At 37.0% G+C, this 16,950-nt stretch overlaps 1 protein-coding gene across 5 annotated transcripts in view; it reads left to right on the top strand.

Moving 5' to 3' along the window:
* Positions 1-16,328, top strand: part of LOC136884100 (gastrula zinc finger protein XlCGF57.1) — a 122,463-nt gene extending 106,135 nt beyond the window's left edge. For all 5 annotated transcript variants that reach the window (XM_067156134.2, XM_067156133.2, XM_068229833.1 and 2 more), the window contains one exon: positions 14,089-16,328. In XM_067156134.2, coding sequence (XP_067012235.2) covers positions 14,089-15,253 — 1,165 coding nt within the window. In that variant the 3' untranslated portion in view covers positions 15,254-16,328. The remainder of the gene's footprint in view (positions 1-14,088) is intronic.
* Positions 16,329-16,950: the final 622 nt, after the last annotated feature.

Raw genomic sequence — 16,950 nt, 5'->3', positions numbered from 1 at the left:
TATTAGTGCTGAAATCCGATTTCTTACTTTACTAATGCTGAAAGCCCGAAAATGTAATGTTATTCTTTAATAGGGGAATCAGTCTAGAAGGAAATGTTGAAAGTGATGTGATATCTATCCAGGTTCGTTGTTATCCTAATACTATGGGTTACAGTACATTGCACGTATATAAAAGACGCCACTTACAAACTTGCTTGTTATCCGCGAATTTCTGCGGCCACAAAAGTCACATTTTTCAAGAATGATGACATCTACACATGGTAGATTGTCTGACTGTGCTGTTTCGAACCTTTCTTCTGTCATTTCGAAGTTATTCGCAATCGTGAATAATAAACAATCGGCTTTTAGCAACGGCTGATGCACAACGGCTGGTAGAGCTCCATGCGGTACTGGATCGTGACGTCACAGCGCGCCGCTTACGTCAGAGGCCGTTTCACTCGCCTTGCGGAAAGGCACTATTAAATATTTTTTTAATGGTAGAAAACAAGGCAACATACCACAATGTAATACGTTTACGTACTATTTCATTGGTGTACTTTTCAAAAAAAATATTTTTGAAAATAATGCATGTTCCCAATTGGTGGTCATACAAATTTTATTGAAAAATGGAAGAGAATGTATAGGCACTTTAAGGCAGAAACTGGTTCAAAGAAGGACATTCCAGGAATCATTAATGAACAAGGGAAGTGTGTATGCGAGGATCTTCAAAAGGCAGAAGTATTCAGTCAGGAGTAGGTAAAGATTGTTGGTTGCAAGGAAAATGTCGAGATAGAGGAGGAGACTAAGGCCAAAGAAGTATTGAAATTTACCTATGATGACAATGACATTTACAATAAGATACAAAACTTGAAAACTAGAAAAGCAGCTGGAATTGATAAGATTTCTGGGGATATACTAAAGGCAATGGGTTGGGATATAATACCATATCTGAAATACTTGATTATTTTTGGTTGAAGGAGCTATAACAAATGAATGAAGAGTTGCTATAGTATCCCCTGTGTATAAAGGAAAGGGTGATAGACATAAAGCTGAAAATTACAGGCCAGTCAGTTTGACATGCATTGCATGTAAGCTTTGGGAAAGCATTCTTTCTGATTATATTAGACATGTTTGCAAAATTAATAACTGGTTTAACAGAAGGCAGTTTGGGTTTAGGAAAGGTTATTCCACTGAAGTGCAGCTTGTAGGAATTCAGCAAGATATAGCAGATATCCTGGATTCAGGAGGCCAAATGGACTGTATTACGATTGACCTATCTAAGGCATTTGATAGGGTAGATCATGGAAGACTACTGGTAAAAATGAGTGCTATTGGACTAGTAAAAAGTGTGTCTGAATGGGTGGCTATATTTCTAGAAAATAGAACTCAGAGAATTAGGGTAGATGAAGCTTTATCTGGCCCTGTAATAACTAAGAGGGGAATTCCTCAAGGCAATATTATTGGACCTTTATGTTTTCTTATACAGTCAATGATATGTGTAAAGAAGTGGAATCAGAGATAAGGCTGTTTGCAGATGATATTATTCTCTACAGAGTAATAAATAAATTGCAAGATTGTGAGCGGCTGCAGGGTGACCTCTATAGTGTTGTAAGATGGACAGTGGGCAATGGTATGATGATAAATGGGGTTAAAAGTCAGGTTGTGAGTTTCACAAATATGAAACGTCCTCTCAGTTTTAATTACTGAGTTGATGGCGTTAAAGTTCCTTTTGGGTATCATTGTAAGTACCTAGTTCTTAATACAGTAGAACCTCGATAATTCGAAATTGGTTAATTCAAAATTCTGCCTAATTCGAAGAAGCTCTCGTTCCCGGAAACATGAGATACAGTTTTGCATGTTACCGGTATTTCAAAATTTTAATTCGAAATACGGTACGGATAATTCATAATTCGACATACAATGTCGGCCCCATTACCGAAATTCAGACTTTTAATTTGAAACTGCCTTTACATTTTAAAACAGTAGTATGTTACAGTGTAATTTCAACTCGAAATTTATCCACTCCGCGTCATAATAGAATGTGCTTTCCGCACTTACACTCACTTCGGTGGGTCTACAGTGCGCTTCATGATTGCTAAGTTGAATGAATCAGAATTCTTTTGTATTCAACCTTTTAAGGAACGCCGTAATATCACGCAACAGGCAGTGTGCGGGAAAATAGAAACCGCAAACACTGGCAATGCCGACAGTTGACGAAAAAACGTGGCTCATATAATAAATTTGTAGGCACCGAACAATATTGTCATTGCCGGTGTTACTGCATTGCTTTATTTTAATGCGAGCCCAAACGGTCTTATGGTTTTAAAGGAGAAATTGCCTGCCGGGAAATCGTACAAGGGTGAGGGATGGGGGTCATAGTAGTGCGTTGCAATTCACATGGAAGCGAGAAACTTTATCTCCTCGTCATAGGAAATTTCGATAAGCTACATTGTTTTAAGGGCGTCGGGCACTTTCCATGCCAGTACAAAGCATCTAAAAATGCAAACAGTACAGAAATCCAATAAATAATGCATTTGCGCAGAGGAACTGGCATAATTTATCCTCATCTTTGAATTGTGCAATTTTTTTCTTTCGTTGCGTGAGGTAATGTTTGTCAGTGATTTATCCAAGTGCATTATTTGAACATTGTAAATGCACCTTGTTGGATACATTTTGGATATAGTATTTTCCATGGCATTTGAAAGGTTTAAAGTGTTAATCGAGGTGATTGCATGTATTAATGGGTCTTAGAACACTTTGTGATGCAGCAAGTGTTTACATTTCTGAAGTACAAGAGAAGTGCCATGGCGGGAAGTCGTACAAAGATAGTCATAGGAAAGTTCGATTTTAAGGGCATCGGGTACTTTCTGTGTAAATACAAGGCATCTAAAATGCATACAGTATAGTAATCCAATTAATAACGCACTTGCACATGGGAGCCAGCATAGATTTCTCCTCGTCTTTGAATCATGCTTTTTTTTCTTTCTTTCGATGCGTGAGGTTATGTTTACCAGTGAGATATCCTAGTGCATTATTTGAATACTGTAAATGCACCTTCTTGGATACATTTTGGAAATAGTTCTTTTTTTATGGCATTTGAAAGGTATAAACTGTGAATCAAGGTTAACTGCATGCAGTAACGGGCCTTAGAATATTTGTAATGCGGCAAGGGTTGGTACTTCTGAATTGCAAATTGGCGGTTAATTCGAAATCACGTTATTCGAAGTCCGATTCTTGAGTCCCAACGACTTCGAATTAACGAGGTTTTACTGTATAAGAAATGACCTTCATTGGGGTAATCACATAAATATGATTGTTAATAAAGGGTACAGATCTCTGCACATGGTTATGAGGGTATTTAGGTGTTGTAGTAAGGATGTAAAGGAGAGGGCATATAAGTCTCTGGTAAGACCCCAACTAGAGTATGGTTCCAGTGTATGGGACCCTCACCAGGATTACCTGATTGAAGAACTGGAAAAAATCCAAAGAAAAGCAGCTGGATTTGTTCTGGGTGATTTCCGGCAAAAGAGTAGCATTACAAAAATGTTGCAAATTTTGGGCTGGGAAGACTTGGAAGAAAGGAGACGAGCTGCTCGATTAAGTGGTATGTAAAGTAAACTTTCAAGATTAAAATTATTGTGTCCACCTATTCAATACAAATATATATTTTTTTGTGTTAAATTCTACATGAATGAAACACACCAGTTAGGGACATGTTTCGCACTAGTTATGGGCATCTTCAGCGTATATTAATCCTAAGGTCAAGAATTAAAACTATAAACATTGGAACTTATAGTAAACTAACTTCATACTAAATACAATTGCCTTATGCTATTTACACAGTTTACAATATGTACAGTATGTACAATAAGTGCATTACCTTGCCACAATTTATGAACAATGAATTACATTTTTGACAATGACTAGACATTCAATTGCGGGTTGGATTGATCATAACTTGAATTGGGGCTTCTCAAATAGTATTGACTAGAATTTATCACTGCATGAGTTGGTGTTTCTTCGGTTGATATGGTCGCCTGAGTCTTAAGAAATTTTAACAATACCGGAACCTTGGTTAAAATCGTTCATGTTAGAGGTTGAAACAGTTTGAATATTCCTTTAGAAAGAAGCATGGTTATGTTTTAAGGTTGAAGAGTGTAAGTAGGATACATATTGTTGATTTCAATCATTGTTTATAGGAATAAAAATATTCCGTCATTCTTGTAGATAAACTTCCCATTGATGCTTATTCAATCTGGGAGGAATGTGAGTTGTCTGTAACTGGATAAGAGAAAAAACGGGGAATTAGAATGATGAATGTGGGACCCGATACAGTAATACTGAACTTACTTGTCTTACAAGTAACTTTGATATCTATGCCTTACTTGTCTTGTCGAACGTTAGCTGGGACCAATTGTTCCGGTCGTGTCTAAACAGCTAAGCTTGCTCCTAGTGTAATATCGATGCTGATGTAATAGACAAGAAAAATGTTCCACCGATCAATACATTTATTGTGAATGAATTATTGCACTAGTACCGGTTTCGGCCTATGTTGGCCATCATCAGCTGTAAATTTGTGTGCTAGCTGATGAATGTATTGATCGGTGGAATTTTTTTCTTGTCTATTACATTGAATCCAATCAATACGGAATATGAAACTGATAAATAATAATATCGATGCTGAAGCGGAGGGGTGGAGCTTGGTGGGGAAAGGGGGCACGAGATTCAAATTGTGGGTCTGCATTGTTGCTTGAGAGGCGTTACTTGAATTGGATTGAGCGGGCCTGGCATTAGGTGTGGCTATTGGAGCGCATGCATTCTGTGATTTAAACATACTGTTATTGTTACAAAGGCAGATAAAGGAGGTTCCACAGTCCTACTAGACAAACAGTTTTACACCAAAAGACAGAAGAATCTTTAATAATACAAGTTATTCGATCGTTAACTAAGCTCCCACTGTAAGAATTCAGCAAAATTTAAAAACTTTAGTAAAAAGTTCTAATTTTCTTTTCAACGAGCAAGAGCAACAAAGACTTTTCAACATGAACCCCAGTATCCCTACCGCCAGAGCTTTACCTAAGATTCATAAGAAGGACACCCCAGTGCGTCCCATTATAAATTGCAGGAATAGCCCTACCTATAAAGTATCGAACTTCATTCATAGGTTTTTAAGAGAACATTATATTTTCAACAATAAATCTCCCGTAAAAAATTCAATTAGTTTCTGCAAAATATTGAAGAAATTTGAAATGCAACCCAACCATATTTTATGTTCTTTCGATGTCACAAACATGTTTCCAAGCATTCCTACTAAAGAAACCATTAAAATTATCCATCACAACATCAATAAACACAGCGGCCTTAGTAAAATGGAAATTGAAGAATTCATAAAGATATTTAATTTCGTTTTAAACAATAATTACTTCTCATTTAATGGTAAATATTAACAGCAGAAAGGCCTAGCAATGGGCGACCCTCTATCTGGCATTCTAGCAGATATCTACATGGACTATATAGAACATACAAAAATTTCACAAATAAAGGGCATTAATTTGAAGCTAAGATTTGTTGACGATACTTTCGTGATCATCAATAAGGACATTACTAACAGTCACGATATATTAGTCTCACTGAACGAAATAGATCCTAACGTCAAATTCACCAAAGAAGATGAGGTCAACAATTCCTTAGATTTTTTAGACTTAACAATTACACGCTTGAATAACACTTTTGAATTTCAAATTTTTAGGAAACCTACTCATTCATCCATAACTATTAAAGATTCGTCCTTACATCCTAAGACCCAAAAACTAGCTGCTTATCATAGCCTAATATATAGGACACTAAAAATTCCCCTTTCGCCAAAAGTTTGGAAACAGAACTAAATTATATAAGATAGTTGGCTCAGCACAATGGCTTTAAAGTAAATGTGATCAATCGGTTAATTGATAAGATCAAAATCAAGTTATCGTCCAACTTAGTCCCAGAGAAATCAAAGACAAACAGCTACACCACCCTTACGTATAATAGCCCAGCTATCCATCAGATCACTAATATTTTTAAAAGGTGGTGGTGATTATTGTTTTAAGAGGAAGTACAACTAGGCAACCATCCTCTATATAACACTAATCAGAGGAAAAATATGGAAGGGATCCGACACTTCGAAAAGTGAAGGTATCGGCCAAAGGAAGGCAAGGGCCACGAAGAGCGTGAAAACGAAAGACTCCCTAGCCCTTGTAAACCTAATAACGTCGGGGTCAGAAAAGAACAAGAGTTGACCAAGGGAGGTCGGACAGGTTAGATTAAAGTGAGGAGCCTGGCACAAGTAAGTGGAAGCAATGGCAGGACTCAGCTGAGGGCCCCGTGGTCGCCAGCCCAAAGTTCAGAGCCTCTGAGGCCCCTTTTAGTCGCCTCTTACGACAGGCAGGGGATTAATATTTTTAAAAAACACAGCGTTAACATAGCCTTCAAGACAATAAATAATAATCAGTATATATTCCTCAACCTCAGAAGAGTCAATAATAACAACAACATTTAGTCAGGGTCAGGTGTTTATAGGTTAAGATGTGCCCAATGTGAGTTCACATTTTTGGACAAACCGGGAGGAGCTTTTACACGAGGTATCTGGAACATTACAATGTTTCCAAGCATACTAAGTATTCGGCCATGAGCCAGCATATGACTGAAACAGGCCATAAGTTCACCTCTATAGAAAATGATTTGACGGTCATTAAAAACCTAAGCAAAGGGAAATTATTGAACGAAATGGAAAACTTCTACATTTATTTGGATCAATCGTATAACAAAAATAATAATCTTAACGATGCCATCGATAACAAAAATCCGTTATATGAAACAACTCCGAGGTTAATCCAGACCGTAAATCAGAATAAAGTTCCCAGTATGTTTAAATCACAGAACGCATGCGCTCCAATAGCCACACCTAATGCCAGGCCCGCCCAATCCAATTTAAGTAACACCTCTCAAGCAACAATACAGACACACAATTTGAATCTCACACCCCCTTCCCCACCAGGCTCCACCCCTCCGCTTCAGCATTGATATTACACTAGGTGCAAGCTTAGCCGTTTAGACACGATGGGACAATTGGTCCCAGCTAACGTTCGACAAGACAAGTAAGTTCATACGATAAACACTCACTCTACAGTATTACCGCATTGGGTTCCACATTCATCATTCCAATTCCCCGTTTTTTCTCTTATCCAGTTACAGACAACTCATATTCCTGCCAGATTGAATATGCACCAATGGGAAGTTTATCTACAAAAATGACGGAATATTTTTATTCCGATAAACAATGATTGAAATCAACAATATGTATCCTACTTACACTCTTCATCCTTAAAACATAACCATGCTTCTTTCTAAAGGAATATTCAAACTGTTTCAAACTCTAACATGAACGACTTTAACCAAGGTTCCGGTATTGTTAAAATTTCTTACGACTCAGGCGACCATATCAGCTGAAGAAACCCCAACTCACGCAGTGATAAATTCTAGTCAATACATTTTGAGAAACCCCTATTCATGCTTGATCAATCCAATCCACAATTGGAAGTCTAGTCATAAAATAAGTTAATTCAAATTTCATTGGTCATAATACGAATAGAATTCAGAATAAGGTCAATGAGATTTGGATAAGAAATGAAATTAAAGCAGTGTACAAAAAGAAAGCCCTCTTAAATTTACAGTTATATAGGGTTCATTTATTTTTTAGCCCAAATGTTGTCTCCGTTTGAATGGATTTCATTTCCAACTACATGTGGACTATAAATTGAATATTAACGATTTTAACCAAGATTCCGGTGTTGTAAAAATTCTTATGATTCAGGCGACTATAACAGCTGAAGAAACCCCAACTCATGCAGTGATAATTTCTAGTCAATACTATTTGAAAATCCCCAATTCAAGTTATGATCAATCCACTCCGCAATTGAAGGTCTGGTCATTGTCAAAAATGTAATTCATTGTTCATAAATTCTGACAAGGTTATTGCACTTATTGTACATACTGTACATATTGTAAACTGTGTAAATAGCATAAGACTATATGTTCCAATGTTTATAATTTTAATTCTTGACCTTAGGATTAATATACGCTGAAGATGCCCATAACTAGGGCGAAACATGTCCCTAACTGGTGTGTTTCATTCATGTAGAATTTAACACTAAAAATATATATGTTTGTATTGAATAGGTGGACACAATAATTTTAATCTTGAAAGAGTTTACTTATTGTATCTTCAGTACGGAACAAAATGAGATTAGTTTCTTGTAAGTGATATGTTCCGAGCTGTCAATGGAGAGATGCATGGGAGGACATCAGTAGACAAATAAGTTTGAGTAGTGTCCTTAAAATTGGGAAAGATCACAATATGAAGGTAGGGTTGGAATTCAAGAGTACAATTAGGGGCAAATATTTGTTTATAGGAAGGGGAGTTAGGGATGGGAATAACTTACCAAGGGAAATGCACAATAATTTTCCAGTTTCTTTGTGATCATTTAAGGAAAGGCTAGGAAAACAACAGATAGTGAGTCTGCCACCTGTGCGACTGCCCTAAATGCAGATCAGTTGTGATTGATTGATTGATTGATTGATTGATTGATTGATTGATTGATTGATTGATTGATTGATTGATTGATTGATTGATTGATTGATTGATTGATTGATTGATTGATTGATTGACTCAGCACTATCTGATCTGTAGTGAACTAGGTATCTCTAGGCCTAGGGTAGAGAAAGTGTAATCTGTCTGCAAACGGATAAGGGTAGAAAATCTCCAGGATGAAGAAATTAGAAGTACATGGATATGATTAGTGAGAAATTTCGAACAACAGACAGTCAGCAGGTTCAGGTTATAGAAAGTGAATGGGTGCCATACACGGATGCTGTAGTAGAAATAGCAAGGGAATGCCTAGGAACAACTGTGTGTAAAGATGGGAAAAGGCGAACATCTTTGTGGAATGATGAAGTGAGAGTAGCTTGTAAACATTAAAAGAAGGCTTATCAGAAATGGCTCCAAACAAGGGCCCAGGCAGATTTGTACGTAGATGAAAGAAACAGCGAAACAAATAGTTGTTGAATCCAAAAAGAAGTTGTGGGAAGATTTTGGTAATAACATGGAAAGGCTAGATCAAGCAGTAGGGAAACCTTTCTGGACAGTAATAAAGAATCATAGGAAGGGAGAGAAAAAGGAAATGAACAGTGTTTAGAGTGATTCAGGTGAAGTCATAATAGATCCCAGGGAATCACTGTAGACGTGGAGGGAATATTTTGAACATCTTCTCAACATAAAAGGAAATCATCCTGTTGGTGTTGCAAACAGCCAAGCTCATGGGGAGGCGGAAAATGATGTTGGTGAAATTACGCTTGAGGAAGTAGAAAGGATGGTAAATAAACTCCGTTTCATAAAGCAGCAGGAATAGATGAAATGAGACCTGAAATGGTGAATTATAAGGCCGATGACCTTGGATGTTAGGCACCTCAAAACAACAAGCATCATCATCAGGGATGGTGAAGTATAGTGGGAAGGCAGGGATGAAATGGCTTCATAGAGTAGTAAAATTAGCATGGAGTGGTGGTAAGGTACCTTCAGATTGGACAAAAGCAGTAATTGCACCTATTTATAAGCAAGGGAACAGGAAGGTTTGCATCAACTATTGAGGTATCTCATTGATTAGTATACCAGGCAAAGTATTCACTGGCATCTTGGAAGGGAGGGTGCGATCAGTCGTTGAGAGGAAATTGGATGAAAACCAGGGTGGTTTCAGACCACAGAGAGGCTGACAGGATCAGATTTTCAATAATAATAATAATAATAATAATAATAATAATAATAATAATAATTGTATGGCCTCAGCTACCGTGTGCAGACATTTCGATTTGACGCCATCTGGCTGTCTGCTCGTCAATTTCGACGTTCCGTTTTACTCTAGGTCCGCTAGATGGCAGACAGGGTAAACCGGATCTCTCTTGGGCGTCTATGGCTGAGATTTAATTAATTTTGTTGGGTAAATACCAAATGTATCACCAGAGATCTTTTACATGCCGACATCGTACGACATGGAGTGTCGAATGGACTTTTTTCTGCCCTTCAAAAATCCGACTACCTTTGCCAGGTTTGAACTCGCTATCTTGGATTCGGAGGCCGACACTCTACCACGGATCCACAGAGGCAGCTAGATTTTCAGTATGCACCAGGTAATTGAAAAATGCTACGAGAGGAATAGGTAGTTGTGTTTATGTTTCGTATGTCTAGAGTAAGCATATGACAGGGTACCGAGGGAAAAGATGTTTGCTATACTGGGGGACTATGGAATTAGAGGCAGTTTATTAAAATGAATCAAAGGTACTTATGTTGACAATTGGGCTTCAGTGAGAATTGATGGTAGAATGAGTTCTTGGTTCAGGGTACATACAAGGGTTATACAAGGCTGTAATCTTTCACCTTTGCTGTTTGTAGTTTACATGGATCATCTGCTGAAAGGTATAAAATGGCAGGGAGGGATTCAGTTAGGTGGAAATGTAGTAACCGGTCTGGGCTATGCTGACGATTTGGTCTTAATGGCAGATTGTGCCGAAAGCCTGCAGTCTGATATCTTGGAACTTGAAAATAGGTGCAATGTGTATGTTATGCAAATTAGCCTCTCGAAGACTAAATTGATGTTGGTAGGTAAGAAATTCAACAGAATTGAATGTCAGATTGGTGATACAAAGCTAGAATAGGTCGATAATTTCAAGTATTTAGGTTGTGTTTTCTTCCAGTATGGCAATATTGTAAGTATGATTGAATCAAGGTGTCCTAAAGCTAATGCAGTGAGTTTGCAGTTGCGATTAACAGTATTCTGAATGAAGGAAGTCAGCTCCCAGACGAAACTATCTTTACATCGGTCTGTTTTCAGACGATCTTTGCTTTATGGGAGCGAAAGCTCTTTTTCATAAGTTAGAAGTAACAGGCATGAAAGTAGCGAGAATGTTTGCTTGTACAAAGAGGTGGCAACAATGGCAGGAGGGTACTCGGAATGAGGAGATAAAGGCTAATTTAGGAATTTACTCTATGAATGAAGCCGTATGCATAAACCGGTTTTGGTGGTGGGGTCATGTGAGGCAAATGGAGGAGGATAGGTTACCTAGGAGGATAACGGACTCTGTCATGGAGGGTAACAGAAGTAGTTGTAGACCAAAACGGCAATGGTTACACTCGGTTTCTAATGATTTAAAGATAAGAGGTATATACTAAATGAGGCCACAACACTAGTTGCAAATCGAGGATTGTGGCGACGTTTAGTAAATTCGCAGAGGCTTGCAGACTGAACGTTCAAAGGCATAACAGTCTTTAATGATAATATATGTATGTGTGTATGTACACATTCACCTCATTAATAAGAGTATTCCTTGTTTATTGTGGACATTAAACAGTGCCCTCTGATGTATAACTTGCGCTCTATCAGTTCTTTCACAATTTGGTCTTGATATCAAGATTTGGTTCCTGCAGGATCGAGTGATCACTGGCAATCTGGGACTTCACTCACTAAGTTGTCACAATATCTCAAAAATCAACAGAGTGATAATTTTAGATTTGATCATAAGTGACAGGTGCGAAGTATCTTCATAAATTGATCCTCTTAGGAATAAAAGAAAGAAAGAAAAATCAAAACAAAATTTGGAGGATGATTCAGAGCAACAGGTTGAGACTGCCAGGTTGTTAACTTTTTAATTAGCTGGTATATTCAGCTCTCTGGCCTCGACTTCTTCACTGATGTGACCTGTAGTTTACCATGCACCTTCATGTATAAAATTTCAAAGAGGTAGATCATGGAGATAAGTTCAATAATTATCATACAGTAAGCAGAAATCGCCATGGAGTGGAAGTCTATAAACATTTTACCCTGGAAAGGTACATGTTACCCAATGGATTCGACTGGATCAGACAGAAATATTCCTGAGCTGAACCTGAGTCTCATGAGCCAAGCAAATAAATGAGGCAATTATATCAATAAGAACAACAAGAATTAAAATAATTAATGAAAAATTCAAAGACAGCAATAATATTGAAGGGCATTACATCAGCTTCTCCCAGGAGTTCTGTGTAGCCAAGACCAAACCATCATTCTCATCAAAATACATTACATGACATTCTACGCTCAGTGTATTCTGTTTATGAGGATTGTTTGACAGATTTGAACCAATTAAATGTGTACTTATTCCTTTTCTACTGGCTTAATGCGTTGTCAGGATGTAAACAACTCTTTTTCACTTTTTGTCCACAAACACAGTACAGGTCCTACCAAAAGGTCAAGGACACCTGCATAATACTTAAATATGCTTCCTGTTATTAAATGTTTGCTCTCAGGAATATGACTTTTTGAAAAGAATTGGAACGTATTTAAGGGAACATCTGTAGATGTTTTCATTAATATATCACTCTTTGTTTTGAGGTTATTTGTTTGTTTCTAATATTCGAAATAAAATAGCTATTTTGTAATAATTGTGGAGATCTGGACAGTAAAATATGGGGATTATATGAATAAATTTTCCTATGTGTGTAGTATATTTATAATTGTAACAGAGAAACAGATTGTGGTTCAATTGAAAATTATCCCCTGCATTAAAGCTCTCGATGAAATGTGAGAAAGAGGTCATTAAACAAACCTTGGTTGGACTGCGGACCATGTAAGCTTCTTTGCTAAGTTCGCTTGGGATTTACACTAATGATTTCATATTGTTTACATCTGTTTTCTGAACATTTATTATGCGATTTATGTTTAGCATGAATTGCAGTAGATGTGTATGTAAACAACACACACCCATTAATTGCACAAAATTAAATGATATTGCTGACATAGGATTACTTGCATTTGTCAGTGTAGGCCTTATACTTACTGAAGTCTTGTAGTGCATTAATATTATTGTTTGATTTTCTTTCTTCTTTTGTGGATTTTTCGTATCTAGGATACTGCATGATTTGAAGCAGTTTATTTCTTAAAATCATCTGGAAAATTGAACAGAATATGCTAGATTATAAGGGTCTCCTGACCACATTTCCCAACAAAGTGAGCAGTAAGTTATTGATATGTGCATTGGCTCCTATAAGAAGTCATCAGAACTGAATAACCAAGTATTGCCTATTGTTTCTAGCACCTTTCTAAGGTAAACTGTTATAATGTTCTCATTTTGAAACCCATAAAATTAGACAATAATAACCAGATCTTCTCCTACTGAAGATTTACTTAAAGTGCACAGTGGTTAAGTGTAAGAGAGGGCCTTGAGCCCTAACTTTGCCACCAATAAAGGCACTATCTATCTATCTATCTATCTATCTATCTATCTATCTATCACAGATGGGAAGCATTTTTTCACTGTAAAATTGATCATAATTTATCAAACTTCATTGATAAATTGGTCTTCGTACTAACTTAAAAGTCAGTTATAATAAGTAGCCTGTATTAAATTTTAAAGTTAGTATATTGTAATATTAATACCGGCATGACCATTCCTGAATCCACATTTATGCTGTTCCCCTGATGTTTCTCTTTTTTGGGAATGAATAAAATTCTAGGTGTGTGACTGTGTTTTGAATTTACTACTGCATCAAGCAGAGCAGCTCTAAGCTTCATTCAGATGCTTCAGTGTAAACCCACAGCACCCTTGTGTAGTTAGTATAGCCACCACAAGTTGAGAATCCACAGTCCCTATAGATTACACTTTGTTCTCTCAGCACTGAGAAGAGTGATCGGCATACGATCAAGTCAAAAGCCTGCTTCAACACAATAAATTCCAAAGTAGTTTAGTACTCCTCAGCTGGCTTAATTGTAGAGTGGTTTTTATGTTTATACTCGCGTATATTCATGGATTATCTGCTTGTACTTTCTTTACATTGTCCTGTAGAATCCTGTATCGTGTAATGCGAGCATAAAATTTTTTTGTAGTCATCGGCTATACCATAATGCTGTTCGAGTATTCTACCTTTGGTAGAGATATTTTACAATATGAAAAGAAATATTTCAGTGCCTGTATTGGGGCATGTTGTGTATTGTATATTAGTTTGTTCTCTTTCTCCAGATTGATATTTGGTTTTTTGTATTGCAGTGTGCAGAACGTTGCAGTATTATGGAGTGGTGCAGTGGATTCATCTAATGAATACTGCATGCTAACGAAAACGGAGAGTGATGTTATGTGCCGTTCGCTAACTAATTCAGGAGAACAACCAAACCATTATAATGAATGTGCTAGGTTGTCGGGGGGAACTAATTCCAGAAAACGCATGGTTAATCACTCCAGAAAACAGTCTGTATATTGCAATGAATGTGGTAAATCATACAGTTCAAAATTTAAACTTAAAGATCATTTAGAAACTCATTCTAGTGAACGCCAGTACGTTCATTGCAATGAATGTGGTAAATCCTTAAGTTCAAAATTTAAACTTAAATATCATCTGCAGACCCATGCTAACGATCGCCGATACAAATGTACTCAATGTGGTAGATCGTTCTCCTTGAAATCCTACCTTAAGGATCATATGCTGATTCATAGTGCAAATCGGCCTTATAAGTGTAATGAGTGTAGTTCTTCGTTTTCTTTGAAATCTCGGTTAAACACACACTTGTTAATTCACAGTGCAAACAGAGGGATTAACTGCAAAGAATGTGGAGTGAAACTTTCGAATAAATACTGTCTTAGAAAGCACATGCGTATTCATTCCGGAGAGAGGCCACATGTCTGTAGCATATGTGGGAGTAGTTTCCTTCGGAAATGGTATCTTCAACAGCACATCTCATCTCACTTTAATCTGCGTCCGTACATATGTACTCAATGTGGTAGTAGCTTCTCTATGAAGCCGGCTCTGAATACTCATATGTTATTGCATTCTGAAGAACGTAAACATCAATGTTGTCTGTGCGGTAAGAGCTTCTTACGTATTTATGGCCTTAGGTATCACATGACAACACACAGAGATGATAGAACATACCAATGTAATGAATGTGGAATGTGGTTCGCTCTTAAGGCCACTCTGAAGAGTCACATTTTAACACACACCGACAATCGACCGTACTCCTGTAATGAGTGCGGTAATTCTTTCTTGATGAAAAACACTCTTAAGCAGCATTTGCTAACTCACTCTGCAGATAGACCACACCGGTGTGATGAATGTTTTAAAACGTTTAAGAACCGGAGTTCTTTAAAAAGACATATGAGTACACACGCTGTAGAAGGTTTTCACCAGGAAGTGAATGTACTTGTGTATAAAATCTAACAGTAAACATAACTGGTTAAACCTCACATGAGGAGGATCAAAGAGCTTTCCATAAACAGAAAAATGACTGTATTTTGCTGAATGACATGATATGTTTTCTCATCATTTCTTTTGGTACGAGTGCTACTTTACTGTCGGAAAATGCACTTAGTTAGCGTTGTGTCCAGTACCACATGGGGCCCTGTTGTATTGTGTGTAATTGTCCCTAAGGGGTCATTTTCTCAAACATGCTTGTTTAGTTACTTTAGAATTGTCCAATTTCTGACATATCTTATAGGTTTTTCTACTGACTATGGAAGTGTTTAACGTAACATTATCCAGCTGACATTGCTCTGCTGCTGGAGAATTTCTGTGACATCATATATCATTGATGTTAATTTGCATAAATGTATTTGTAGTCTCTCCCTTCAATTCTTTTCAAATTGTTTCGAAAAAGACTTATTAGTCGCTCCATGTACATCAATGAAGTAAGAATGTATAAAATATAATGGATCTTATGACTTATTGTGCTTTACTAATATGTTAAGTCTGCGTGTAGCATTACAATTTAGATTTTAGGGTCGGAGTTTATATAATCTCAATGCAGAAATATTTTTATTTGTACTTCGTCTGGTAATTGCGGAAGTAGGAGTGTGTGATCAGTTCGGTTATCTGTGGTTGAGATTTTGATTTTCATAGCCTTTTTTGTATTAAATGATTTTTCTATAGTTTTTGTACAGTTATATATTTATTATCAACATTGATATTCTTGAGATTTTTGGAGTTGTCACACAGATGCTCAGTAGAGGCTGTGTGTCCCTTGTACATAGTTATGGTTTTGTATACTTTGTACATGGTGTGCAAATTGTAACTTGTTAGGCCTCCATGTGGCATTACAGTTTTGTTTTAAGCATCTGAGTTCATGTAATCCCAATGCCAGAAATGTATTTTTATTTGTATTTTATCTAGTGGCTTATTTTGAAATGTGCTATTTGTTCTGAATACTGCTTCAAATTCGTCCTTTTGTAAATATGGATGCTATTTTGTAACCGAAAAACAATGTTAGGTTTAAGCTCCACCCAATCAATAAACATCACTTTACAAATGAACAATTTAATTTAAAACATATTAAGTGTATTTAGGGCCATGTTTTTCTCTGTTGGAGATTTCATCAGTCACTAAATCACGTGGTAGATTACAACCCAAAATTCAGAATTTGAAAAAATGGAAGAGACCAATGCCTTCTGAAGGACATTTTTGAGAAACACAAAAGATATCAATGTTTAAACATTATTTACTAAAATAGACCTCACTTCTTGCAAAAGTTTTGTCGTCTTCAATGTTAAAGAATGAAATGTAACTTGATATGTGACAAGCCTGCCATAACGTCTTGTATGGAATCAATGTTGATTGTTGCTGTCCAGATTTAAAACGGAAGTACCAAGCTCGATAGCTGCAGTCACTTAAGTGCGGTCAGTATCCAGTATTCTGGAGATAGTAGGTTCGAACCCCACTGTCGGCAGCCCTGAAGATGGTTTTCCTTGGTTTCTCATTTTTACACCAGGCAAATGCTGGGGCTGTACTTTAATTAAGGCCACGGGTGCTTCCTTCCCACTCCTACCTTTCTCCTGTCCCATCGTCACCATAAGACCTATCTCTGTTGGTGCGACGTAAAGCAACAAGCAAAAAAATAAAACAGATGTTCCTTTTGAACTGTT

The sequence above is a fragment of the Anabrus simplex genome, chromosome 12, assembly GCF_040414725.1.
Source record: "Anabrus simplex isolate iqAnaSimp1 chromosome 12, ASM4041472v1, whole genome shotgun sequence".
NCBI classification, from domain to species: Eukaryota; Metazoa; Arthropoda; class Insecta; order Orthoptera; family Tettigoniidae; genus Anabrus; species Anabrus simplex.
Note: the sequence above shows the minus strand (reverse complement) of the source record. Positions and strands in the feature narration are given on the sequence as shown.